Source organism: Salvelinus fontinalis, chromosome 5 (genome assembly GCF_029448725.1).
Source record: "Salvelinus fontinalis isolate EN_2023a chromosome 5, ASM2944872v1, whole genome shotgun sequence".
Classification (NCBI taxonomy): domain Eukaryota; kingdom Metazoa; phylum Chordata; class Actinopteri; order Salmoniformes; family Salmonidae; genus Salvelinus; species Salvelinus fontinalis.
The window spans coordinates 15,821,683-15,848,412 of record NC_074669.1 but is presented as its reverse complement, the minus strand read 5'-3'; the positions used below and the strand labels follow the sequence as shown (position 1 = coordinate 15,848,412).

The following is a 26,730-nucleotide window of genomic DNA, read 5'->3' as shown; positions in this document are numbered from 1 at the left end:
TCTGTGCCTGTCTGTGTCTGTCTGTGTCTGTCTGTGTCTGTCTGTCTGTGTCTGTGTCTGTCTGTCTGTGTCTGTCTGTGTCTGTCTGTCTGTCTGTGTCTGTCTGTGTCTGTCTGTGTCTGTGTCTGTCTGTGTCTGTCTGTGTCTGTCTGTGTCTGTCTGTGTCTGTGTCTGTCTGTGTCTGTCTGTGTCTGTCTGTGTCTGTCTGTGTCTGTGTCTGTCTGTGTCTGTCTGTGTCTGTCTGTCTGTCTGTCTGTCTGTGTCTGTCTGTCTGTGTCTGTCTGTGTCTGTGTCTGTCTGTCTGTGTCTGTCTGTGTCTGTCTGTGTCTGTCTGTGTCTGTGTCTGTCTGTGTCTGTCTCTGTCTGTCTGTGTCTGTCTGTGTCTGTCTGTGTCTGTCTGTGTCTGTCTGTGTCTGTCTGTCTGTCTGTGTCTGTCTGTCTGTGTCTGTCTGTCTGTCTGTCTGTGTCTGTCTGTGTCTGTGTCTGTCTGTCTGTCTGTGTCTGTCTGTCTGTGTCTGTCTGTCTGTCTGTCTGTGTCTGTGTCTGTCTGTGTCTGTCTGTGTCTGTGTCTGTGTCTGTCTGTCTGTGTCTGTCTGTCTGTCTGTCTGTCTGTCTGTGTCTGTGTCTGTCTGTGTCTGTCTGTCTGTCTGTGTCTGTCTGTGTCTGTGTCTGTCTGTCTGTCTGTGTCTGTCTGTCTGTGTCTGTCTGTCTGTCTGTCTGTGTCTGTGTCTGTCTGTGTCTGTCTGTGTCTGTGTCTGTGTCTGTCTGTCTGTGTCTGTCTGTCTGTCTGTCTGTCTGTCTGTGTCTGTGTCTGTCTGTGTCTGTCTGTGTCTGTCTGTGTCTGTGTCTGTCTGTGTCTGTCTGTCTGTCTGTCTGTGTCTGTGTCTGTCTGTGTCTGTCTGTGTCTGTCTGTGTCTGTCTGTCTGTGTCTGTCTGTGTCTGTCTGTGTCTGTCTGTGTCTGTCTGTGTCTGTCTGTGTCTGTGTCTGTGTCTGTGTCTGTCTGTCTGTGTCTGTCTGTGTCTGTCTGTCTGTCTGTCTGTGTCTGTCTGTCTGTCTGTGTCTGTGTCTGTCTGTGTCTGTCTGTGTCTGTCTGTGTCTGTCTGTGTCTGTCTGTCTGTCTGTGTCTGTGTCTGTCTGTCTGTCTGTGTCTGTCTGTCTGTCTGTGTCTGTCTGTCTGTGTCTGTCTGTCTGTCTGTGTCTGTCTGTCTGTGTCTGTCTGTCTGTCTGTGTCTGTCTGTGTCTGTCTGTCTGTCTGTCTGTGTCTGTCTGTGTCTGTCTGTGTCTGTCTGTGTCTGTGTCTGTCTGTGTCTGTGTCTGTCTGTGTCTGTCTGTCTGTGTCTGTCTGTCTGTGTCTGTGTCTGTGTCTGTGTCTGTGTCTGTCTGTCTGTCTGTCTGTCTGTCTGTCTGTCTGTCTGTCTGTGTCTGTGTCTGTGTCTGTGTCTGTGTCTGTGTCTGTGTCTGTGTGTCTGTCTGTCTGTGTGTGTGTGACTGTATCTTTGATGAGGGGCCAGGAGCTGATCTATGCTGCTATACTTGATGGGGTCTTGGCATAGGCCTCACCACCAGTCTCACCTCTTGCCTGCTCACCAACGGTTGTGTAGAGGTGGAGAACACAATTAGATACATTTAGTCTGACTTGGTCAAACTTCAGCATAGTATACAGTGGGGCAAAAAAGTATTTAGTCAGACACCAATTGTGCAAGTTCTCCTACTTAAAAAGATGAGAGGCCTGTAATTTTCATCATAGGTACACTTCAACTATGACAGACAAAATGAGAAAAAAATCCAGAAAATCACATTGTAGGATTTTTTAGGAATTTATTTGCAAATGATGGTGGAAAATAAGTATTTGGTCACCTACAAACAAGCAAGATTTCTGGCTCTCACAGACCTGTAACTTCTTCTTTAAGAGGCTCCTCTGTCCTCCACTCGTTACCTGTATTAATGGCACCTGTTTGAACTTGTTATCAGTATAAAAAACACCTGTCCACAACCTCAAACAGTCAAACTCCAAACTCCACTATGGCCAAGACCAAAGAGCTGTCAAAGGACACCAGAAACAAAATCGTAGACCTGCACCAGGCTGGGAAGACTGAATCTGCAATAGGTAAGCAGCTTGGTTTGAAGAAATCAACTGTGGGAGCAATTATTAGGAAATGGAAGACATACAAGACCACTGATAATCTCCCACGATCTGGGGCTCCACGCAAGATCTCACCCCGTGGGGTCAAAATGATCACAAGAACAGTGAGCAAAAATCCCAGAACCACACGGGGGGACCTAGTGAATGACCTGCAGAGAGCTGGGACCAAAGTAACAAAGCCTACCATCAGTAACCCACTACGCCGCCAGGGACTCAAATCCTGCAGTGCCAGACGTGTCCCCCTGCTTAAGCCAGTACATGTCCAGGCCCGTCTTAAGTTTGCTAGTGAGCATTTGGATGATCCAGAAGAAGATTGGGAGAATGTCATATGGTCAGATGAAACCAAAATATAACTTTTTGGTAAAAACTCAACTCGTCGTGTTTGGAGGACAAAGAATGCTGAGTTGCATCCAAAGAACACCATACCTACTGTGAAGCATGGGGGTGGAAACATCATGCTTTGGGGCTATTTTTCTGCAAAGGGACCAGGACGACTGATCCGTGTAAAGGACAGAATGAATGGGGCCATGTATCGTGGGATTTTGAGTGAAAACTTCCTTCCATCAGCAAGGGCATTGAAGATGAAACGTGGCTGGGTCTTTCAGCATGACAATGATCCCAAACACACCGCCCGGGCAACGAAGGAGTGGCTTCGTAAGAAGCATTTCAAGGTCCTGGAGTGGCCTAGCCAGTCTCCAGATCTCAACCCCATAGAAAATCTTTGGAGGGAGTTGAAAGTCCGTGTTGCCCAGCAACAGCCCCAAAACATCACTGCTCTAGAGGAGATCTGCATGGAGGAATGGGCCAAAATGCCAGCAACAGTGTGTGAAAACCTTGTGAAGACTTACAGAAAACGTTTGACCTCTGTCATTGCCAACAAAGGGTATATAACAAAGTATTTAGATCAACTTTTGTTATTGACCAAATACTTATTTTCCACAATAATTTGCAAATAAATTCATTACAAATCCTACAATGTGATTTTCTGGATTTTTTTCTCATTTTGTCTGTCATAGTTGAAGTGTACCTATGATGAAATTTACAGGCCTCTCTAATATTTTTAAGTGGGAGAACTTGCACAATTGGTGGCTGACTAAATACTTTTTTGCCCCACTGTATGTGTGTGTGTCAGATATCACCTATCCCTAACTGCCATTGGTAATAGAACAGTGACTGTGTGTGTACAGTGTGTGTTCACAGAAACATTGAGGCAGCACATGGAGACACACAAGCATTTCGCTACACCCGCAATAACATCTGTTAAACATGTGTATGTGACAAATAAAATGTGATGATGTGTTGAAGTCCAGACTGACACACAGGCTTGATACTGATGTCTCTGAATGGAGAGAGAACTGGCACTCGGAATAACATTTTTAATACGCAACTTTTACTTGTATTGTCTTTTTTAATTATTGAATTAAACGGTATCAGTCGATATGGAGGAAGAAACCCTGTATATTCTGTGCCAGGATCAGGGAACTACTGTTGTATTCAGGACACTACACAGGAAGGTATGGTGTGTGGTCAAGCTCATCACTAAGCTCAGTGACGGGCCTACCCCAAGTGATGAAGGTAGGCAACAACATTTGCGCCACACTGATCCTCAACACGTGGGCCCCACAGGGGTGCGTGCTCAGCCCCCTCCTGTACTCCCTATTCACCCATGACTGCGTGGCCACGCACGTCTCCAACTCAATCATCAAGTTTGCTGACGACACAACAGTGGTAGGCCTGATTATAAACAACGACGAGACAGCCTACAGGGAGGAGGTGGGCACACTGGCGGAGTGGTGCCAGGAAAATAACCTCTCTCTCAATGTCAACAAAATGAAGGAGCTGATCGTGGACTACAGGAGACAGCACACCCCCATCCACATCGAGCTTCAATTTCCTGCAGCGCCTCAGGAGGCTGAAGAAATCCAGCTTGGCCCCTAGGACCCTAACAAATGTCTACAGATGCACCCTTGAGAGCATCCTGTCAGGCTGTATCACCGCCTGGTACGGCAATTGCAGGTCGCAACCGCAGGGTTCTCCAGAGTGTGGTGCGTTCAGCCCAATGCATCACCGGAGGCACACAGCCTGCCCTCCAGGACATCTACAGCACCCGATTTCACAGGAAGGCCAAAAAGATCATCAAGGACATCATCCACCCGAGCTACTGCCGGTTCACCCTGCTACCATCCAGAAGGCGGAGACAGTACAGGTGCATCAAAGCTGGAACCAAGAGACTGAGAAACAGCTTCTATCTTCAGGTCACCAGACTGTTAAACAGTCACCACTACGGTTTCACCCACTTGATATGTATATACTGTATTCTAGTCATGGCTCATCCTATATAACTTTTTAATGATTTTTATGGATTTTCACAGGACCAATAAACTTTTGTTTGATTTTATGACCACTCTGACATGTTTGCCAAGGTATCCCCAATACCATCAGAACACTGCTTCTATGGTATCATGTAAAGGGTCATTTATTCTACATTGACATGTTACTACATTTGAAAATGATCAAAACACTTAGTTTAGAATATCTTGTTTCTGTTACTCATTGTGTATTTAATTCTCCTGTTATTATTTTTCTATTATTTCTTTCTCTCTGTATTGTTGGGAAGGGTCCATAAGTAAGAATTTCACTGTTAGTCTACACCTGTTGCAAGCTCGCTCTCACACTCGCTCGCTCTCACACTCGCTCGCTCTCACACTCGCTCGCTCTCACACTCGCTCGCTCTCACACTCGCTCGCTCTCACACTCGCTCGCTCTCACACTCGCTCGCTCTCACACTCGCTCGCTCTCACAGGTCTAGGATGTCCTTTCTGCATGTTAGCCCATGTCTTTCAGAGGGATTGAAGCTCTAGGTGGAGCTGTGGCGAGAAAAAGGAGGATAGGAAAAAAAGAGGATGAGAGGTCCTGTCTCCTGGCTGTAAGAGAGAGAGTAGAGGGTCTCACTAGCAGTGATATTTTGGGAGCCAGTATTTTAGTGGCCTACTTCTCTCAATGCCTGGTGGTACTGAGGAAAGGAGAGAGAGCGACAGATACAGAGAGACAGTGAGAGACAGTGTGAGACAGAGAGAGAGAAGGCAGATCATGGCAGAGAGAGAGACACAGAGAGAGCGACAGAGAGAGCTAGGTAGAGACAGAGAAGGCAGATCATGGCAGAGAAAGAGACACAGAGAGAGACAGAGAGAGCGACAGAGAGAGAGCGATAGAGAGAGCTAGGCAGAGACAGAGAGAGACAGAGAAGGCAGATAAGGACACATAGAGACAGAGAGAGACAGAGAAGGCAGATACGGACACATAGAGACAGAGAGAGACAGAGGGGGAGAAGGAGGGATGGAGAGGAAAAGGGTCCAATTCCCAAGTAGACACACAACCAAAGCCTGCCTGCTTGCAAGTACACACGCGCACTACACGCACACTACACACACTACACACACAAGCACTACACACACACACACACACACACACACACACACACACACACACACACACACACACACACACACACACACACACACACACACACACACACACACACACACCTCCAGTGTGTGTCTTTGTGTGTGTGTCCAACAACACACAAGAGGCTTTGTCCAACAACACACAAACAACAACAACTTGTCCTTTTAAAGAGAACTTGAGAAGATCTGGCTCCCTATAATTGACTTCATTCCCTAAGCCCTACAAGCCTATCTGTGATTGACCCTATATGCCCTACTACTACCTGACGCCTGGTGTGTGTTAGCAGGAGTAGGCAGATTGATTGATAGACTGATGGCCCCAGGTCTGGCCTAGAGCGGGCCGAGTTCAGTCATCCTTACAGAACTCCATATAGACGTGCCACCTTAGGATCCATGTACTTCTAACATACAATATGACATTATACACACAGGTCAAAACATGCCTTTCACATTTGCGCGCGCACATGCACACACCCACACACTTCCTGGTTGTTGAACACTGTTGAGTGCACCTTGTTTCCCCAGAGATAGGACAAGTAAGCAGCTGGCACTCTATCTGCTTACTGTGACTCATTACACTAGAGAACATACTGCGTACGCACAGCCAGCCAGCCAGCCAGTGGGACGGGGGCAGTATGCAGCTTCATTAGATAATTAAGTGGTATGTGTTTAATTGATGGATGAAGACTGATGACCTTTGCCCTCTCCCACCCTTCACTCTGACCTCTTGTCAGGCAGCTGCAGCTTCATTAAACCACAGCCATTATATCTGGCACATTATTAGGGGCTCTGCTCAGGATTGTCTCAAACGGAGGGCTCTGCTCAGACACAAAATGGTTGAAACTCAATGCCATTAACACATGCACTTTCAGATATCCACTTCACCTTCACAGTTTCACCCATAGATATGTCACATGTAATGGCTTGATATAAGACACAGCAGCTATGACCTACTAAGATTTCACTAGGTATCATGGTTCTCATGCACACTATGCACAACAACAACAACAACAGCAGCAGCAGCATTCAATTCATATGTTTGTTTTGGTCTACACAAAGCCTCTATTCACCAACAACAGCAGAACTGGATCAAACTGGATGGTGTCATAGAGCCCTCTGGTGTTCACTGAGAGAACTGCACTTTGCCTGCACCTCAAATTGAACACAATATTATTTTGACCAAATATTTATTTATTTATTTATTTTACCGTTATTTTACCAGGTAAGTTGACTGAGAACACGTTCTCATTTGCAGCAACGACCTGGGGAATAGTTACAGGGGAGAGGAGGGGGATGAATGAGCCATACACACACGCCAATTGTAAACAATATAAACCATTGAAACAGCAAACCAAGGCATTGGGGAGAAATAAAACAGTCATGGGGTAGGGAAACAGACTAATTCTGACAAGACTCTGTTTAATACTTTCATAATGTATTAGTAAAGCATGATTAAACATCACTGCTAAAAGCTGCATGGTGCACAGTACATAACAATGAGAGATATGTGTTACAACTAACAGTAATACCTTGAGTTTAAGGAAGAATGCAAGCTTTCCATTTGTCATATTCATATAACCAGCTGTGACCAATGTACCTTTATTAAATACTAACACAATGAAATGATGCGAAACTGGCTTTCCAGAGGGTGGTGCGGTCTGCCCAACGCATCACTGGGGGCACACTGCCTGTCCTCCACCTACAGCACCCGATGTCACAGGCATGGCAAAAAGATCATTAAGGACATCAACCACCTGAGCCACAGCCTTTTCACCTCACTATCATTTCAGAAAGTTAGGTCAGTACAGGTGCATCAAAGCTGGGACCGAGAGACTGAAAAACAGCTTCTATCTCAAGGCCATCAGACTGTTAATAAACAGCCATCACTTGCCGTCCTCCACCCAGTACCCTGCCCTGAACTTAGTCACTAGCTGGCTACCACAAGGTTACTCAACCATGCACCTTAGAGGCTGCTGCCCTATGTACATAAACATGGAATCACTGGTCACTTTAATAATGGAACACTGGTCATTTGAATAATGTTTACATACTATTTTACTCATTTCATATGTATATACTGAATTCTTTTGTGTTCTAGTCAATTCCACTCCGACATTGCTCGTCCTAATACTTATATATTTCTTAATTCCATTATTTTACTTTTAGATTTGTGTGTATTGTTAGACATTACTGCACTGTTGGAGCTTGGAACACAAGCATTTCGCTACACCCAAAAATAACATCTGCTAAATATGTGTAAGGGACCAATAAAAAACGTATTTGATTTGAGGTAAGAAAAGTGTGACAAAGAAATGTTCTGATAATCAATGAAAGCAAATGTATTATTCTTATTTGACTCAGATGTTACACTGGATAGCTAGTAACTGCTGTCTACAGTCTTCCCTGTCTCATCCTGGATGGAAGGGTGTTTGGGACAGCTCATCTCACCATGTGAGGGTGTGTGTGTGTGTGTGTGTTCAGGCTCAGCCAGCACCCCTGATTGGATAGAGATTAGTGTGTTTACAATGGTATCTCAGGTGACAGGATAGAGAAAGTGTTTACAGTCTGAACTGTCTGTGTGGTTGTACACACACACACACACACACACACACACACACACACACACACACACACACACACACACACACACACACACACACACACACACACACACACACACACACACACACACACACACACACACACACACACACATCCAGAGTCCCTTACCGGGGCAATTATGGTTAAGTGCCTTGCTCGAGGGCACACTCAGGGATTCAAACCAGCAACCTTTTGATTACTGGCCCAACACTCTAACCGCTAGGCTACCTGCCACCCCAGGCCACTCACACACCCACACATTTTAGCACATCGGCTGGGGCAGATAGATAACGAGACAAATAAATCTCCTCCCCCCGCCTGGTGAGGGTCCAATCTCACAGTTACGGTTAGAGTTCCTGTCACTACAATTAGCCTAAGTAATATCAATACTAACTACACTGAACCAAAATAGAAACGCAACATGTAAAGTGTTTTTCCCATGTTTCATGAGCTGAAATAAAAGATCCCAGAAATGTTCCATAAGCACAAAAAGCGTATTTCTCTCAAATTCTGTGCACAAATGTGTGTATATTCCTGTTAGTGAGCATTTCTCCTTTGCCAAGATAATCCATCCACCTGACAGGTGAGGCATATCAAGAAGCTGATTAAACAGCTTGATCATTACACAGGTGCACCTTGTGCTGGGGACAATAAAAGGCCACTTTTAAAATGTACAGATTGTGACACAACACAATGCCACAGACATCTCAAGTTTAAAGGGAGTGTGGAATTGGCACGCTGACTGCAGAAATATCTGTTGAATTGAATGTTAATTTCTCTACCATAAATTGCCTCCAACGAATGTCGTTTTAGAGAATAAAGCAGTACGTCCAACTGGCCTCACAAACACAAACCACTTGTAACCACGCAAGCCCAGGACCTCCACAATTTATATTTGTGTACAGTATAATTGCTATATCATTGATAATACATAATGATTGTCTAATGTGATTATTGTGTGTCATTTCCTTATTTTTCTGGATTATATTTGTTTATTATTTACTTTTACTTTTTTATTACTAGGTATACTGCACTGTTGGAGCTAGAAACACAAGCTTTTCGCTGCACCTGCAATAACAACTGCAAATCTGTGTACGCAACCAATAAACTTTGATTTGATTTGACAAATAGAGGAGAGAGAGACACACCCACCAATTGTATTATTGGCAGGTAGGTTTAGAGCTGCTGGATAATCCTGAACCCAGCAAGAACAGACACGTGCACGTGAACACACACACACACTTTAGTGGATGGGAGAGTTTACACTAACCCATTGACTAGGTCAGATACATACGGTCATATAGGCAAACACATAGCACAACACTGCCATCTCGATGCCTGTGTAACGGATGTGAAATGGCTAGCTAGTTAGCGGGTACGCGCTACTAGCGTTTCAATCAGTTACGTCACTTGCTCTGAAACCTAGAAGTAGTGTTGCCCCTTGCTCCGCAAGGGCCGCGGCTTTTGTGGAGCGATGGGTAACGACGCTTCGTGGGTGACTGTTGTTGATGTGTGCAGAGGGTTCCTGGTTCGCGCCCGTGTCAGGGAGAGGGGACGGTTTAAAGTTATACTGTTACATTGATGCTGTTGAGCCGGTTCACTGGTTGCTGCGGAAAAGGAGGAGGTTGAAAGGGGGGTGAGTGTAACGGATGTGAAATGGCTAGCTAGTTAGCGGGTACGCGCTACTAGCGTTTCAATCAGTTACGTCACTTGCTCTGAAACCTAGAAGTAGTGTTGCACCTTGCTCTGCAAGGGCCGTGGCCTTTGTGGAGCGATGGGTAACGATGCTTCGTGGGCGACCGTTGTTGATGTGTGCAGAGGGTCCCTGGTTCGCGCCCGTGTCGGGGCGAGGGGACGGTTTAAAGTTATACTGTTACACCTGGGCAGTTGGTAGACGCCTTGGTTGTGATCACACAATGTATGAGGCACAACATCTCTTGTTATTTCTCTCACACACAAGCCTTAGGCTTACTCTATTTGCAGCTCTTCTCAGAATATCAGAAACTCTCATGATCAGATATGGGGCCAGAGAGGAGGATGAATAGAAAAGATGGTCAACTACATGAACACAATAACACCTCTTTTCTCTCTCTCCGCTTCACCTTTAACCACCAGCAGAGGGCAGGAGAGAGCTGTTTCTTTGAGTCTTCACCATCACAGGCATCCTCTGTGAGTGAATGTGAACACAGATTTACATGCCCTAATGCCTCCATCTTCCCTCGATGGCCTGGCTGCCCGGCCCTGGCTGGAACTGGACTGCAGCTCAGATATGTTATGAGTAGCAAACTGATTGAATGTAGGTTAACCCTCCAGTACAACATCGTATTACCATGTATGATGAACCTTGCATCTCATCACTCCAGTAGTTTTACAGGACCAGAAGCCTGTCTGATCTTACTAAGCAGCAACTATACTACATCAAAACATTCTTCAAAATCCACCACCAAATCCTGAGGAGAACATGGTGCCAGTGCCAGTCCTAATCATTAGGCCTTAATGTGGATTAAATGGATAGGCTAGCCGCTGGTTCTACCAAATATGGGTCATCCTTGTTTTGTGGATTTGGCAGTAATCTGTGGATCCTTATAATCAGCAGCCAAAATGGGTTAGTCTACTTACCCACAGTTAACCATCCTTAATACCGAGTATAAATATATAAGCTGAAGAACCCCTGTTAAAATGCTCAAAATAATCATGTCTAAATCAACTCAACATCACTTCAAGCCCAGTGTAGACGAAGGGGATCCTCTTCTGGACTCTACCCATAGCCCTACCTAAAACACTCCTGGTGCTTATTCCACTGGTGGTGCACTTCCATAATCCACATTCAATTAGCCTCCATTCAATCAGTACTACTCCTTCACTGTGTCCTACCTGAGGAGAACCTTCAGGTAGAGCATATCACACACTGGGACCTTATCATCAATATGATGTTGCCTTATCAAACTCAAATAAACCATTCTCCCTGTGAGAGATATCTTAGCTATTCTGTCCACTGCATATACCAAAACAGAGGATTCCCCCATATTAGTAGATTGCTTTCATATAGCCTACCCAATCGTTATACAGTCATCAGTGTGAGCTAAACGGTAATAACACCTGATCTAGATATCATGACACAGCCTGCATTGGCCTATGGTTTAGCTGGTTTTATATTACAACTGTAATATTTGACAGAGGCACCTCAGAACGTCTTATTGTCTTGGAAGTGTCTGTTGACAACCAGAGTAGGCTGCTTAATATAATCTCATGTTACCATAACAAGCCCAGAAGTGAGTCGGTGTGTGAGGATTATAGGCTTGGCTTGAATTCAACACAAACAGCCTTTAGATGGCGCTGCAGTGGATAGCTATTTTATTTGTTTTTGGACATCAGAACAGCGATCACTAACCTTGATTTTGATAATACTTTCTATTTCAACGAGTTGGCAGCTCTGGATGTTCTGCTTACCCTGGGCCAGGCCCCAATCCCCAAGACTCAAAATTATAAGCGACGGCTCACAAGAGGCATATGAGCCAGCATCCTGACAAGACTACGTTGGCGAGCCAATAATCCGCCTCTACCCTCCGTTCTATTGACGAACGTACAGTCACTAGAGAACAAACTGGACAAGCTCCGTTCGAGACTATCCTATCAACGGGACCTGAAGAACTGTAATATTTGATGTTTCTCGGAGTCGTGGCTGAACAAGGACATGGACAATACACATCTAGCTGGTTTTTCCATGCATCGTCTAAACCGGACAGCAGGACGGCAGCCTCGGTTAAGACGAAGCGGGGAGGAATGTGTTAAAAACAGCTGGTGCACAATCTCTAATGTTAAGGAAGTCTTGAGTTTTTGCTTGCTTATATTAGAATACCTCATGATAAGCTGCAGACCATACTATTTACCAAGAGAGTTTTTATATATATTTTTTGTAGCTGTCTATTTACCACCACAAACCGATGCTGGCACTAAGATCACACTCCACGAGCTGTATAGGGCCATAAGCAAACAAGAAAATGCTCCTCCTTCTTGTGGCCTGTGATTTTAACGCAAGGAAACTGAAATAAGTTTTACCAAATTTTTACCAGCATGTCACCTGTGCAACTATAGCCAACAAAACTCTGAGCTAAAGGCAAGAGCTGCTGCTATCAAGAGAAGGGTCACTAATATGGATGCTTATAAGAAATCCCGCTACAACCTCCAAAAACAGGCAAAGCATCAATACAGGACTAAGATCGAATCCTACTACGCCGGCTCTGATGCTCGTTAGATGTGGCATGGCTTGCAAACTATCACGGATTAAAATGGAAATCCAGAAGCGAAATGGCAAGTGATGCGAGCCTGCCAGACGAGCTAAATGCTTTATATTCTGGCTTCGAGACAAGCAACACTGAACCATGCATGAGGGCACTAGCTGTTCCGGACGACTGTGTGAGTAAGACCTTTAAATTGGTTAACATTCACAAGGCCGCAGGGATAGACGGATTACCAGGACGCATACTCAGAGCATGCGCTGTCCAGCTGGCAAGTGTCTTCACTGACATTTTCAGCCTCTCTCTGACCCAGTCTGTAATACCTACATGCTTCAAACAGACCACCAAAGTCCCTGTGCCCAAGAACGCAGAGAAAACCAAGATCGCCCCGTAGCACTCACATCTGTAGCCATGAAATGCTTTGAAAGGCTGGTCATGGCTCAATCAACAACATCATCCCAGACACCCTGGATCCACTCCAATTCGCATACCGCACCAACAGATACACAGTTGCTAGCTAGCATTAAACTTATCTTATAAAAAACAATCAATCTTAACATAATCACTAGTTAACTACACATGGTTGATGATATTACTAGTTTAACTAGTTTGTCCTGCGTTGCATATAATCAATGCGGTGCCTGTTAATTTATCATTGAATCACAGTCTACTTCGCCAAATGGGTGATGATTTAACAAAAGCGCATTTGCGAAAAAAGCACTATTATTGCACCAATGTATCTAACTATAAACATCAATGCCTTTCTTAAAATCAACAAACAAGTATTTTTTTTTTTAAACCTGCATATTTAGCAATTCATGTTAGCAGGCAATATTAACTAGGGAAATTGTGTCACTTCTCTTGCGTTCTGTGCAAGCAGAGTCAGGGTATATGCAGCAGTTTGGGTCGCTTGGCTTGTTGCGAACTGTGTGAAGACCATTTCTTCCTAACAAAGACCGTAATTAATTTGCCAGAATTTTACATAATTATGACATAACATTGAAGGTTGTGCAATGTAACAGCAATATTTAGACTTAGGGTTGCCACCCATTTGATAAAATATGGAACGGTTCTGTATTTCACTGAAAGAATAAACGTTTTGTTTTCGAAATGATAGTTTCCGGATTTGACCATATTAAATGACCTAAGGCTCGTATTTCTGTGTGTTTATTATATTATAATTAAGTCTATGATTTGATATTTGATAGAGCAGTCTAACTGAGCGGTGGTAGGCAGCAGCAGGCTTGTAAGCATTCATTCAAACAGCACTTTCCTGCGTTTTCCAGCAGCTTGCAATGCTTGAAGCACAGCGCTGTTTATGACTTCAACTCCCGAGATTAGGCTGGCAATATTATAGTGCCTATAAGAACATCCAATAGTCAAAGGTATATGAAATACAAATGGTTTAGAGAGAAATAGTCCTATAATTCCTATAATAAATACAACCTAAAACTTCTTAACTGGGAATATTGAAGACTCATGTTAAAAGGAACCACCAGCTTTCATATGTTCTGAGCAAGGAACTTAAACATTAGCTTTTTTACATGGCACATACTGCACTTTTACTTTCTTCTCCAACACTGTGTTTGCATTATTTATACCAAATTTGAGACTAAATTGGTTTTATTTATGTATTATATTAAGTTAAAATAAAAGTGTTCATTCAGTATTGTTGTAATTGTCATTATTACAAATATATATATAAAAATCGGCCGATTAATCGGTATCGGATTTCTTTGGTCCTCCAATAATCGGTATCGGCGTTGAAAAATCATAATCGATTTGCCATTGGCCCTCAGATCCTCAAAAAGTTATACAGCTGTACCATTGAAAGCATCTTGACTGGCTGCCTCACTAGTTGGTAAGTCAACCGCTTGGGTTCTGACCACAAGGCGCTATAGAGGGTAGTGCATACTGCCTAGTACATCACATGGGCCAACTACTCTGCTGAGCTGTGGATATCAGATCCATTCAACCAGGCCACAGTATCGATGAAGCAGCATTGGCTGAGCAGATCTGTCCAACAGGGACCGAACTCCTGAGCTTCCCCCTCTTGCTCACTCACACTCGAATCCACTTCCCTTTGACACACTCTCAGTCCATACATCTCTGACCAGGGACATATACTGATAAGGCCTATATGGCACAGCTCTCATCACTAGCAATGTGAATTGACAATCTACACAAACAAACCGTAAACAAGTGCATATAAGCTTCAGGTCACTGATGTCCAGTCAGCAGAACCAACAAGGTCTGGTCCGCTGTACTGGCTCTTTACCATCACTAAGTGATCCTCTCTGGGTATCAATTAAATGAATGAATTAACCTAAGTCAGGGGTTGTGCTGAGGTCTGCTCAGACAACGTTGAAGCCTGTACCTAGTCCTCTGACTTCCATAGAAGAACCACCACAACGTAGTCAGGTACCATGGTCCTCTGTAGCTCAGTTAGTAGAGCATCGCCCTAGCAATGGCAGGATAGTGGGTTCGATTTCTGGGACCACCTGTACGTAAAATGTATGAGAGTAGGTTGCTTTGGATAAAAGCATCTGCTAAATGGCATATTATATTATATTATTATTATATATACCTATTTATAACTTTGACTTAACTCCAAGAGTGGGAGTTGTAAGCTGCAGCAATATTATTCAGCTACCGCAGAAAAAACATTTGTCTGAATTCCAGAGAACATTACGCTACCTGGCTGCCTCACTCCATTGCACCACACACAGTCCTGTTCACTAGCCTGCTTCCATCTTCCATCAGCTGGTGAAACACAAGACAAAAATCAATGCTGTTGATGTAGCAACATCAATCAGACTGCATTTGGCTCATACAGGGATCTACATTACAGCAGTACACAGGGAGGGAGCAGAATTATACGACACACACTGTTAGCACTGAGGCTGGGATATTTATAGGAGTTAGGAGTTAAGATACAGTATCACTAACACAAACGCTGTGATACACAGAATTATGGCAATGTCATTGAAGCTCTGGCGCATGGGTACTCAAGCACTATTTAAGAAGGTCCGGTCACACACAGTTTATACAGTGCATTTGGAAAGTATGCAGACCCTTTGACTTTTTCCACATTTTCTTACGTTACAGCCTTATTCTAAAATTGATTAAATAGTTGTTTTTTCTCTCTCAACATTTTACACACAATACCCCATAATGACAAAGCAAAAATAGGTTTTTAGAAATGTTTGCAAATGTATAAAAAGTAAAAAACTGAAAGATAACATTTACATAAGTATTCAGACCCTTTACTCAGTACTTTGTTGAAGCACTTTTGGTAGCGATTACAGTATCGAAGTCTTCTTGGGTATGACGCTACAAGCTTGGCACACCTCTATTTGGGGAGTCTCCCATTCTTCTCTGCAGATCCTCTCAAGCTCTGTCAGGTTGGATGGGAAGTGTCGCTGCACAGCTATTTTCAGGACTCTCCAGAGATGTTCGTTCTGGATCAAGTCCGGGCTCTGGCTGGGCCACTCAAGAACATTCAATGGCCCTAGGACCATGCCTCAGGACTACCTGGCATGATGACCCTTGCTGTCCCCAGTCCACCTGGCCGTGCTGCTGCTCCAGTTTCAACTGTTCTGCCTGCGGCTATGGAACCCTGACCTGTTCACCAGACGTGCTACCTGTCCCAGACCTGCTGTTTTCAACTCTCTAGAGACAGCAGGAGCGGTAGAGATACTCTTAATGATCGGCTATGAAAAGCCAACTGCTATTTACTCCTGAGGTGCTGACTTGCTGCACCCTCGACAACTACTGTGATTATTATTATTTGACCATGCTGGTCATTTATGAACATTTGAACATCTTGGCCATGTTCTGTTATAATCTCCACCCGGCACAGCAAGGATAGGACTGGCCACCCCTCATAGCCTGGTTCCTCTTTAGGTTTCTTCCTAGGTTCTGGCCTTTCTAGGGAGTTTTTCCTAGGCACCGTGCTTCTACACCTGCATTGCTTGCTGTTTGGGGTTTTAGGCTGGGTTTCTGTACAGCACTGAGATATCAGCTGATGTAAGAAGGGCTATATAAATACATTTGATTTGATTCAGCGACTTGTCCTGAAGCCACTCCTGTATTGTCTTGGCTGTGTGCTTAGGGTCATTGTTCTGTTGGAAGGTGAACCTTCGCCCCAGTCTGAGGTCCTGAGCACTCTAGAGCAGGTTTTCATTAAGGATCTCTCTGTACTTTGCTCTGTTCATCTTTTCTTGTTTTTTTTCCCGATCCTGACTAGTCTCCCAGTCCCTGCCGTTGAAAAACATCCCGACAGCATGATTCTGCCACCACTATGCCAGGTTTCCTCCAGACATGACGCATGGCATTCAGGCCAAATAGTTCAATCTTGGTTTCATCAGACCAGAGAATCTTGTTTCTCATGGTCTGAGAGTCCTTTAGGTTCCTTTTGGCAAACACCAAGTGGGCTGTCATGTGCCTTTTACTGAGGAGTGGATTTCGACTGGCCACTCTACCATAAAGGCCTGATTGGTGGAGAGCTGCAGAGATGGTTGTCCTTCTGGAAGGTTCTCCCATCTCCACAGAATAACTCTGGAGCTCTGTCAGAGTGACCGTTGGCCCTTCTCCCCCGATTGCTTAGTTTGGCCGGGCGGCCAGCTCTAGGAAGAGTCTTGGTGGTTCCAAACTTCTTCCATTTAAGAATTTTGGAGGCCACTGTGTTCTTGGAGACCTTCCATGCTGCAGAAATATTTTGGTACCCATTTTAATCAATTTTAGAAAAAGGCTGTAACCTAACAAAATGTCTGAATACTTTCCGAATGCACTGTGAGTGGCAAAGGTTTGGATGAATATTGTAATTTAATCGGCATAGTAACAAACCGCCAACACGCAACCCATGCAACCCCTAACTGTTCACACCCCTCTTATTGCCAGAAAGAAAATGTTGCTGCAATTCTACACATTTTGCCATAGGGTGTTGAGAACATTTAGCAGTTTTTAAAGCTAATTTCCTGCATTTCTACCCATTTTGCCATGTCTTATGGGTGTTCATATGATATTGGAGTGACTCAACAAAAAGACAAAATGGGGGACCCCTGGTGGACGAGGCCCCTGGGCACATAATCTGGTTATAATAACTGTGATTTTTTAAGTCGGGACCTGCGGTCCATATTGACCCCGTTTTGGGTCCGGATCCGGACCGCTGTCCGCCAGTTCAGTATGGCTTCTCTAGTGGTTCTGAGTTTAATGCTAGCAGAAATCATAAACTCAGAATTGAGATGACAGAGTCATCTCGAACCATATCTTTAGAGTTAGGGGAGGTTTAGCCATCATTCATCTCAGTGTGTTAACCTACAAATCTATCTGATAATGCATATAAAGTGCAAAAACTAACTACAAACAGGTATAATCATCATGTAATAATTCTGGCAGCATTGAAGCTGGACATGGAAAGGTTGATCCATGACTCATTCAGGCAGTCGCCCAGGCAGTCATGCCAGGATAAGTGTGAGCATGCAGCCTCCTGTATGCCTGTGTGAATGAGTTGGTGATAGGATCACATTACTAGTTACTAACCGACTGTAAACCCCTGAATAAATAAGCAACAGTTGGATGAAAAGTGCATGTTCTGATAGAAAGTGAACCTCTGGCCAGGATGATGAACAGATCCCTCTATCCCTCCGCCCCCATACACAGTCAATACCTTGTTCATAACATAGACCATAAAACAAATCAAAGACGAAAGATTCTATCAAGTCATAAGTTATGTCTTGTAGAAATAACTGGCTGCCAAGGCCTAAAAAACTGCCCCCAGAAACCATTTAAAGGGCAGTGAGCAAACTTAATCTGTCAAGAGGCAGCATGAATGAGACAGATGGAAGAGAATATGAGGCACTCAGGCCCAATTCAGACTGTCTGCAGAATATACTCTATTTCAGAACCATCCCACCTACATAACCTAACACAAATGTACACATGGACATGAAGACTCTCTCTCACACACACACTCTGCACCACACCCAGCAGCACTCTTCCTGTGTGTGTGTGTGTGTGTGTGTGTGTGTGTGTGTGTGTGTGTGTGTGTGTGTGTGTGTGTGTGTGTGTGTGTGTGTGTGTGTGTGTGTGTGTGTGTGTGTGTGTGTGTGTGTGTGTGTGTGTGTGTGTGTGTGTCCTGTTCTGTTCTGTTCTGTTCTGTTCTGTTTCGCTGTAGCTGAGGATCAGTGAAAGGAGCCTCTGTTCTTCCCAGCTTTGTTGTGATCTTCCTTTCTCAGGCCCTGTGTTGTTCTGATGGCAGGGTGTGGCCAGGTCAGATGTCAGCCAAATAGGCAGGGGGGGGGTCGACGGGTAGGCGTAACCCTCCAGGGGCTGGGGGGTGCAAACAGAAGAGAGTTCTCTCCATATGAATGGCGAGGAGGCTGTGATGTGGGTCAATGGTACGACTGCTTTGCTTTGGCCCCCTCTGGTTTTAGATAGGTCTATATGAGCCTCCTGTCTGTAGCAATAGACAGACATGTAGACATAGTCCTCCTGAGGGGCCTACCCATACACAAAACATAATACACACGTGGGCACACATGATAAGCTTATACGCTCACACACACAGAAAATGTATGGACAGGAAGGACAACTTGTTGCCTGAATATTGCTATGATGTCACCTGAGAACATGTCATGCGTTTGTTTGTTGTGGTTTCCACTCCGGCTCAAAGTGTGTCTCTACAGAGAGATTGTTCCAAGCAGCAGCCAAGCTTTAACAAAACACACAGTTATGACATTTAAAGGTGGCAAAGGCCAAGATAGAGTGTGATACAGGTACATTTTGTAAGGTCTCTTTCATAGCAATGTCAATACTCATGAAGTCACACATGATGTCAATAGACCCAATTTCAATCAACTGAAATTGATAGATACATTGTAATAGATCCAGTAAAACTAGGGATGCACCGATATGACATTTTTGGCCGATACCGATATCCGATATCCCCCCCCCCCCCCCCCCCCTTAAGCATTCTAGTACAGTACTGCCTTAAGCATTCTAGTACAGTTAAATAGTTGAAACACACACACACCAAACATTTATTTTGCTGGCATTTAAGTCCCCATTACCAGTAAAACATAATCAAAACCTATTTCTTTCACTTACTTGCTGTGCTGTTTTGTTGTTCATTTGTTCAGTCGTTTCATTCTCAACCAGGATTTCATCATACATGTCAAGCAGTGAAGTTTCAGCTCTGTCTGTCCGTGGCCCCTCTTCGTCGGTGCGCACTGTCACTGTGTCTGTTTCCATCTTGTCCAACTGTGTCTAACATTTCACGTAAACCCTGTTTCTTGTCTGCATCGAAGTAGCGGGCCTTGTACCTAGCATCGAGTATGGTGGCCACACCGTAAAGCAGCTCAGAGAATGCCACCAAATCGCTTGTTCACAGCCTCTTGTAGAGTACTTTTGCAAGTTTTAACCCCACGGTCTGTCGGCAGTTTTTTTGAGCAGGCATTTCAATGCCATGACAGAGGGTATCACGTCTGCTGCAGTTGCAGTTGATGAGCTTATTTCTCAAGTTAGTTGTTTGAATGGCGTTAGGAGTGTGTTCATGTTTCAAACATGTTCCCAAATGCCATTGAAATGGCAGCAGCGGTATGAGAACCAGCACATTCTTGAACATGCAATACGGCTTTCCTCAGTACGAAATCCTTATCAACCCACTGCGCTGTCAGACTCAACATGCTCATGGGGCTGACATCGCTGGTCCAAATGTCAGTCGTGAAGCTAATAGCAGTAACATCCATAGCAAGCAGCTCATGGATGTGCATTCCAACAATACTGTGTAACTCCGGTAGGGCAACATCTGAAAAATAGTGCCTACTTGATACAGTGTACTGGGGCTCGAGGTGCTCGTCCAGTCGGCGAAAGCCAACATCATCCACGACAGAGAACGGTTGATTGTCAAGGGCAATGAATTCCATTATCTTGGCGTTAATGGATTTTTCCTTTGAGTTGTCCCGCTGAAATGTTCTTACTCTTTCAAATGACTGCTGGACTTGAACTTGTTAAGTTGCTGGAAGTGTGCCCTTAGTATTTTTCTGCTTTTGTTCTAAGTAGTCTCTGAACATCTGAGGGTGATGCACTTTCAAATGAGTAATTATGTTTGTGGTATTGAAAGATTTCACCCTCTCCGCTCCTCGGGAAATAATAGCTGTACAAATGTTTCATATGGCCTTTTGGTTATCTTCCTTTGAAACTTCAAAATAGGTCCACACAGCAGACATTGTGGTCTAGGTTAGGAATTCTGTGTTGCACGTGTAACGCAGTATTTGTCGTGGCGTCATTACCTCATCTACCTACGTTACATAGCTATGACATCGGTTTTGCACATCGGCGTTAAACTAGACATTGGGACGATGCCGATGTTGGCATTTTTAGCTAATATCGGCTGATTCCGATATGCTTACCGATATATCGTGCATCGCTAATTATAACAGCATGATAACAAGATACATTTCTAACATCATTCAATTAATGGCAAGAAGAAGAAGAAAAAAAACTGTGCTTCAATACATTTCTATTTGACATGTTTGTGAGTGACGTGCGGAATCATTTGGTGAATGTTTCCTGAAGCAACAGCGATTCCAACCCTTTCCACAGCGCACCTGTGTGGGCGGAACCTTGGTATGGATTCACCTAATTGTGGCCAGTGACTACACCGATGACTTTGGTTCAATAGCATTGTGCCATGAAGTCTGCTCCTCTCTCTCCAGACCAATTCGTATGCACTTTACAGGGCCAATGTGCCGCTGTGCGCATACCAACTACTGCACTTCGTCACAAACGGCTCACGCACCATGCAATAGACAGCACTCACACACCCAAACCAAAATTTGCACCAGATCATTCTCACTCTAGTAGAAGTCCTTCGTCTACACAAACACTCACACTCTGTTAGACTACATCACCAACAGCCATCTAGCAGCCACAGACCCCAGTGTGATTCACATATAGTGCCTTTAAACCGACGAAAGTAGCTAGTTTATTCATTTGGGATGCTTATCTGTCTCTGTGCTGTCATTACTGCAATGAGGCCGAGGAAGCCTGTCACATCAGTCAGATCTCTTTTACAACCCCCAACCAAGGCTCAGGGTTGTCAGTCTCAGTTGCAGCTGAAGTAACCTAGTACAGAAAAAAAATACTGGGTTGTTTTGTTCACCCAATGCAGGCATTGGGTCACTTAGTTGGGTTGTTTTATTTAAAAAGAGCAAGGTTGGGTTGTTGATGGTGGGTTATTGGTGCTGGGTTATTGAGATATGACCAGATCCTATAGCTGTACATCAAATCAGCAATCTGTTCTAGCTCAGTCCCCAAAAAGGAGTGGTTCTGACCCCTGTGCACACACGTGCTCAAATGGCGAACACTTGTGCATAAACGCTGCGCAAATGGAGCCTGTCATTACAGCCATAAACAGTGATGCATTTATTTTCAAAACACAAGATACCGAAATAAACTGTGTTTTACACCTGCATTTTGATCTGAAAGTCATTCATGTTAGCAGTCAATATCAACTAGGGATAGCGTGTCACATTGTCACTTCTCAGGAGTCCAGAGCAAGCAGGATCATATGGCCTACCTGTATGCAGCAGAGGTTGCAGGATCGGATAGAAAGCATGATCTGTCCCTCACCTTTTTCTTCCTCACAAATATCATATTTAATTTGTCTGAAAGATACATCTTCATCTCATAAATATTGAAGGTAGTGTGATGTTACAGCTATCTTTAGACATATAGCCAGTACCCACCACTGAGGTATATAATTGTAACCCACCCAAACTAGGCCTAGCTGAAATATGTAAATGATCAATGAAAACACCAGGTAGCCTATTGTTGCAACCTGGTCTCAGAGCATTTCGTATTAATCTGTATGTAAAACCAAAACACTCCATTTAGTATGATATGTTACGAATTACAATTCGTATTATTATGTTATGAATTGCAACACGTACAATAGGTTACGAATTTTCAAAATGTACAATATGTTGCGAATTTGCTAAATGTATGATATGTTACGAATTCTAGCTAGGTAGCTAGGTTAGCTAGGCTAGGTCTTAGGGTTAGAGTTAAGGTTAAGTTAAGGAGTTAAGTTAAAGGGTTATGGGTAGGGTTAGGGGATGGGTTAGCTAAAAGGATAAGGTTAAGGCAAAAACGAAAGTAGGGTGGTTGGTCGGGGTGGGTGAGCATATAACACGAACATCTAGCAACCCAAAGGTTGTGATTTAGAATCTCAAAATGGACAACTTTAGCACGTCTAGCAACCCAAAGATTGTGAGTTCAACTCTCATTATGGACAACCTTAGCATTTTAGCTAATTAGCAACTTTTCAACTACTTTGCAACTACTTAGCATGTTAGCTAACCCTTCTCTCAACCTTAAGTAACCAACCTGTCTTATTTAACCATACCAAACGTAACACATCATACTAAGTCTAGTCTGGTCTATGACACCAGGCTGATTGTTGTAGCAAAGATGCGTCTGTAGCAGATTGCTAAACTGTACTTTATATGGATAATATCAATTTAGGTAGTCTACTCTATTTTTGACATGCAAAATTGCAGAAAATTAAACAAGCGGTTCCGGTCACTAATCTGTATATGTGCGCCCGCCTTTGCGCATCATTGCTGATGACTGGTAAACAGTCAAGAACTGCAACTTTTTGGTTGAGAAGCACAGATTAGATGTTTTTTTTAAACAAGAATTTGGTGGAATGCAGATCGAATAAGCAAAGGTATAAATATAAAATACAAATGGTAGGCTATTCTGTATGTAGCCTATTAAAATATGTATGAATTGTTTATATTTTTCCCATTGTTTCACACTAGCAACCCCACAAAACCTTCTCCTTGAGGGGTTTTGATTAATCCGTGTAGGCGTGTTTTGCATCAGCTGAAAGTTTATTGCATTCAATTTGGAACCGGGCTGGATCCCAGGCACCAGGCTCCCAGTTCAAAGCCCACAGCGAAGTCGGCTCTAAACAAAAGTGATGTAAATAATCACTTGTAGTAATTACTAGGATTTTGTGTTTTCCCATGCAAAAGGGATTGCTTTTGATAAAAAATGCCTTATCTGCCTTCCCAATGAAAACAAGTTAGAAAATTAAAACATGTATTTTATGGAAAATATGCACCATGCTGCTTTGTTGACAAAATGACAGAGTTGCGCAGATTACTGTTCGATTTGAGAAGGGCACGCCTCCCTTCTCCGTTTTCGCCCGATAGTTTCAAGTCATCAGTCTCAAGTCAAAGTCAAGTCCCGAGTCTTGAAGCTCAGAGTCAAAGTCAAGTGATTTTATTTTCTATCTTGTAGAGTCCAAGTCAGACTCGAGTCAACACCTCTGGTAATAAATCATCTTTATATTCTAAAATAATGTGTAAAATGCTAAACATTTTAAAGAAAATGTTGATTTGTAGTATGTAAATGTAACATGATGAACAAGAATTACATTTACTCTCACAGGTTGTCAATAAGAGCTTTCTTAAAGCCACACCCCTGATAAGCCACGCCTCCTGAAAAATAACCTAAGGATTACATTCAAAAAGACCCAGCTGCTAGGTCAACCAGCATGAAAGTAAAAAAATATCCAACTGATGGTTAAATTAACCCATGTTTGGGTAATCCCAACAACCCAACAACATGTTGGGTTTTCACAGAAAGAGTCAGTCATTGCCGATGTATTAGGCCTACGATATACAACTCCAGCATGCAATTCATATCCTCCTTGGGCAAAAAGCCATTCCAGGCACGAGATATCCATCGACCTATCCATACACAAGGGGGCCCGAGGGACGTTGCCAATGGCAACTTCCGACACCACACAGTTGGAGCGCCCAGACGAGCTGGACCAGAGTTCCCGTACCAGCACCTGCACCGCCGCCCTCGCAATATGCCTGCTATGTGTGCGTTTTGCCATACGTGCCAAAAACAGACTTAGTATGTTGCCTTCGCACCAGCTACTCAACCAGCCACTGCCAACAATGACAATTTAGCTGGCTGACGTTCTATGGAAAGCTTAATAATCGCTGTCACGACCTGACACAAGAAACATAACAAATGAGCACAGCACCACCAAATACCACTTCCACTCCATTCCGAACACCGCCCTGCTTACCTCCTTCCGTGGGCTGCTTTGTCTTTTTTCCCCTTGGGCCTTCTCTTTCGGGCCTGGATTGCCATCACTAGAAGAGATTAGATTCATGTTGAGGTAGGACCGACGTCCGAGCACCGAGAAGGGACAGAGAGAAAGAACAACACATCAGTCTCGAGCTATAGCTGGCCGGTCCAGGCATCCTTAACCAAAAAGGTTGGAAACCCCCGCACGCGCGTAATTTCACCACCTCTTATCAAAATCAACAAAAGCTGTCCCGTAGTCGAATATTTGAAAAATAGAAAATATTTCCATACCTTTCCTGGAGCTCATGATGTTTTCCTCCTTCCCTTCAGCAGCAGCGGCAGCTCAACCGCAGCAGCAGAGATCTCACGCTCTCTAGTCTCCAGCCTTCTCTCTGGAGAACGCGCACTCCCTCTGTCGTTAGGAGGAGGAGGCGCGCTCAAGCACTGAAGCTATATGCTACGTGGCCGCGCACAACTGTCACAATTGAGGTTAGCGCGAAAAGGAGCGCTTAAATTGAAAGAACCAAAACCAGAAAGACTGAGTCCCTCCGGTCAACATTAGACTATCCCCATTTTATTAATGTCTCTGATGTCTTGAACATTAAACTATTTCCCCTGCCTGCTTCCCTATTTATCCCCACGTCAAAGCACTATTAGCTCAGTATTAGCTCAGAACCTAAAATAGTTATTCCGCTGTCCCCATAGGAGAACCCTTTGAAGAACCCTTTTTGGTTCCAAGTAGAACCCTTTCCACATAGTGTTCTACATCGAACAAAAGGATTCTAACTGGAACCAAAAAGTGTTTTACCTGGAACCAAAAAGGGTACAGCCGAAGAACCCTTTTGGAACCCTTTTTTCTAAGAGTGTATGTTAACTGGGGTGTATCATGAGCAAGGGGAACCCTGAATAACACAGAGCCTCCTGCTGAATTATCCACCCTATTTTATATATTTTTTCAAGACATGTTATTGACATGCTGGTTCTGGCAAAGTCTCCTTTTCATCCAATGTTGAAAGCTGTTTAAGATTCTGGGGAATTACTAGGCCTCTCTCAAATGGGCCCAGAATAAGCTTAGCTGGTTAGGTCAATGGGTTTCAAAAAGTATCTGCAATTTAGTTATCTGTTGTGTCACCCGATCTATCCATAGCTGGTGGGTCATATTATGGCAAACATAATCCGTTATTATCTCACCCTGGATCACATATATAACTTTCTCTGACCCAGAACAACTATTATCCTACAAATAGGCCTATTTCTCAAAGACATCTGTATTTTTTTAATTTACATTTTAGAAAAGGCCTGCCTGCGATTGGCAAACTGCGATTAGCCTAAATTTTCTTATTATAGGACTAGACTATTAGAAGTATAAAGTATATAAACTATAATCGGCATTGAACACTATGTGGCAGCTGAATCATAAGCTATTCATAAATGAAAGATAGCGTTATATTGAAACACTGTGGCGTTTGGCCAATGTAACCCTAATTCTGATACAAATCGGCGGATTCGATTATGCTGGGCAAACAGTCCCGTGACAGAAACGGGCAAAAGGGGTGAGTGACCTTCTCAAAACGAACAGTAATCGGCGCTGCTCGGTTGTGAAAAAGGCAGCATGGTGCATCTTCCAGAAACATACATATCTTTTCCATAAAATATATGTTCAAATTGTCTAACTCGTATTCATTAGGAAGGCATATAAACGCGTTTTTATCAAAGCAATCATTTGTATTTGCTAACCATCTGCTAACCATGTGTATGTGACAAATATATATATTTTTTTATTTTATTTATTTGAAAACACAGAATCTTACTAATTACTCCACGTGCTAAATTACTTGTGTTGCTATCATATGCTCTCTGTGGGCCCCGACCTCCAGGAGGCCACTCATTTTAGACAGCTCCATTGGAAATCTCCATACACCCGGACACCGGGCCATGCTAAACGAGCACCACCACCGTTAAAGAAACGGGATATTTTTTTATTGACATGTCCTTCAGCAAATGAGTGTTTGATATGGGCGGGTTTCAAGACATGACTATTTCCGGATTTGAGCACACACACACACACACACACACACACAGTGTGTAGGAAAACTGGGGTACTTCGCTGTGCGTACTCTACTGAACAAGCAGGTAAATCAAATTTCAAAGTTAAATAACAGTCAG

General features: G+C 43.7%; 1 protein-coding gene across 2 annotated transcripts in view; it reads right to left on the bottom strand.

Annotated features, from left to right (window-relative positions):
- Window positions 1–24,967, bottom strand: part of LOC129855202 (SRSF protein kinase 2-like) — a 97,479-nt gene extending 72,512 nt beyond the window's left edge. The window contains exons 1-2 of one of the 2 annotated variants that reach the window (XM_055922616.1): window positions 24,856–24,967; window positions 24,563–24,629 (exon numbers count right to left, since the gene is read on the bottom strand). In XM_055922616.1, coding sequence (XP_055778591.1) covers window positions 24,563–24,629; window positions 24,856–24,871 — 83 coding nt within the window. In that variant the 5' untranslated portion in view covers window positions 24,872–24,967. The remainder of the gene's footprint in view (window positions 1–24,562; window positions 24,630–24,855) is intronic. The other variant, XM_055922615.1, reaches the window with a different exon arrangement.
- Between the last annotated feature and the right edge of the window lie 1,763 nt (window positions 24,968–26,730).